This window comes from Nannospalax galili, unplaced genomic scaffold (genome assembly GCF_000622305.1).
Source record: "Nannospalax galili isolate Female #2095 unplaced genomic scaffold, S.galili_v1.0 scaffold2159, whole genome shotgun sequence".
NCBI lineage: Eukaryota > Metazoa > Chordata > Mammalia > Rodentia > Spalacidae > Nannospalax > Nannospalax galili.
In genome coordinates this window covers 48939-51295 of record NW_008342781.1, presented here as the reverse complement: position 1 = coordinate 51295, position 2357 = coordinate 48939, and the positions used below count along the sequence as shown (strand labels likewise).

Below are 2357 nucleotides of genomic sequence, written 5' to 3'. Positions count from 1 at the left end.
AAAGTGCAAAGAAGAAACCAAATGACATTCTGAGTGCAACAGAGCTCTGCTTCCTTCTACCAAAAGGCACATGTGCTCTTCTTAGCTTGTTTCATCACAAGCTAAGAAAAAAACTAAACTACAGGGAACAGATTAGAGAAAAATGTTTATCAATGATAACAACGAAATTCCAGACATGACAAAGTGGGGGGGGAGGGCAGGAAGATTAGAAGTTCAAGGTCATGCTTAGTCTACACAGTGAATTTGAGGTCAGAATGGGCTTGGTGAGACCCTGTCTGAAAAAAAACCAAAAACAAAAAACAAAAATGAATAAAAGGTAAAGAGTGTATGACCACACACTCAGAAATTTGTACTAATGGGATTTAATTTTAAGAATAATGGGTTAAGGGCTGGGCGTGGTGGCACACGTCTTTAGTCCCAGCACTCTGGAGGCAGAGGCAGGTGGATCTCTGTGAGATGGAGGCCAGCCTGGGGTTATATGGAGACCCTGTCTCAAAACATAAAACAAAGAACTGCAATGGATGGTTCGTTAAGATGACTCAGTAGGAAAAGGCACTTATCACCAAGCCTGACAACCTGCAAGGCTTTTAGTGTTTTGGAATATAAACATATTTTAACATAATATTATACCTTGAGCAATGTACTCATACTTTTAAAGTTTCAGGTTTTGGAGAATTTCATATTTGGGGATCTTTAAAGCACCTCAGCCCAAAAAGGGCTATGCAAATACTCCCAAACTGGAAAACTTGGTCATCTGAAACACTTCTGATTCCAAGCAGTCTGGATAAAGGAATTCAACCTGCACATCTCAACAGTTCCATGACACTCAAGGTTCTCCTCCAAAGAGGTAAGCGAAAATGAGGTTTTATTCCTCCTCCCACTCCCCCAATCCCTGGACAGATCTGACTATGTTGCTCAGGCTGGTCTCAAACTTATAAGCTCAAGCAGCCCACCCAACTTAACTTCTTAATAATTAGAGGCATGCCACAGCTAGTTTAAAACTATAGTTTTCTCTTTCACTTTGTCCTTAAAGAACTGAACAAATTGGCAATAGAAATGAAGGCACCTGCATTCCTTCTCTCACACACACACACACACACACACACACACACACACACACAGAGCATGTGCACTCACCTTGCAGGCCAGTTGTTTTTCAAACCTTGGAGAAACAAAAAACCATGGACCCATGTTCTGAGGTTCCTCTTGACTCCAAATAATATCTATTAAAAAAAAAGGCACATGTGCTCTTCTTAGCTTGTTTCATCACAAGCTAAGAAAAAAAATTAAACTACAAGGAACAGATTAGAGAAAGATGTTTATCAATGATAACAATGAAATTCCAGACATGACAAAGTGGGAAAAAAAGCATTAGTCTTAGCTATAGAGTTTCCTTAATTAGATGGATCTACATGTGAAGGGAATTTGATCCTAGCAAACTCATATTCATACAGAATAAAAGGATAAAGCTGGAGAGATGGCTCAGCACTTAAGAACATTGGCTGCTCTTGCAAAGGACCTGGGTTCAGTTCCCAGTACCCACATGATGGCTAATAACCATCCATAAATCTAGTTCCAGGGGATCTGATGCCCTCTTCTGACCTCCATGGGCACTGCACAAAATGGGTGGGCTTACATATATGCAGGCAATACACTTATACACATAAAATAAAAATACTTCAAAAATATATTTTTTAAATATACAGAAACACAATTGTTCTTCTTGTTTTTCCCTTCCTAAGGAAAATAAAGGTATATATATCAGCTTGTTGGCTATAAAAGCATTAAAAACATGCCTGAAACAAGTGTTAACTGGATGTTTCTAGTGTCAAACTGTAAAACAAAAAATTTTTATCAACTTCCTTCTGCAGGCCTTAGACAAAGATGCTGAGTAGTTGGAAAGTAAATGACATGCAAGGCTTTTAGTGTTTTGGAATATAAACATATTTTAACATAATATTATAGGTTGAGCAATGTACTGATACTTTTAAAGTTTCAGGTTTTGGAGAATTTCGTATGGGGATCTTTAAAGTACTTTATGTGTGGGTGCCAGTAGAGACCAGAAGAGGGCTAGCTCCTAGAGCTAGTTGTGAGCCACCTGACATGGGTGCAGGGAATAGAACTCAGGTCCTCTGCAATAGCACCAAGCACTCTTAAACTAAGCTATCTCTCCAGGCCCTAGTATTATCTTTTTGGGTTTCTTCTCCTCCAAAGACGTAAGCGAAAATGAGGTTTTATTCCTCCTCCCACTCCCCCAATCCCTGGACAGATCTGACTATGTTGCTCAGGCTGGTCTCAAACTTATAAGCTCAAGCAGCTGAAGCATGCCACAGTTAGTTTAAAACTAGAGTTTTCTA

At 39.3% G+C, this 2357-nt stretch overlaps 1 protein-coding gene across 1 annotated transcript in view; it reads right to left on the bottom strand.

Annotated features, from left to right (window-relative positions):
- Positions 1–230: 230 nt before the first annotated feature.
- Positions 231–2357, bottom strand: part of LOC103738703 (probable 2-oxoglutarate dehydrogenase E1 component DHKTD1, mitochondrial) — a gene marked incomplete at its 5' end in the record, with an annotated part of 51062 nt that continues 48935 nt past the window's right edge. Inside the window, 2 exon segments of the mRNA XM_029566295.1 lie at positions 231–275; positions 1138–1223. Coding sequence (XP_029422155.1) covers positions 231–275; positions 1138–1223 — 131 coding nt within the window.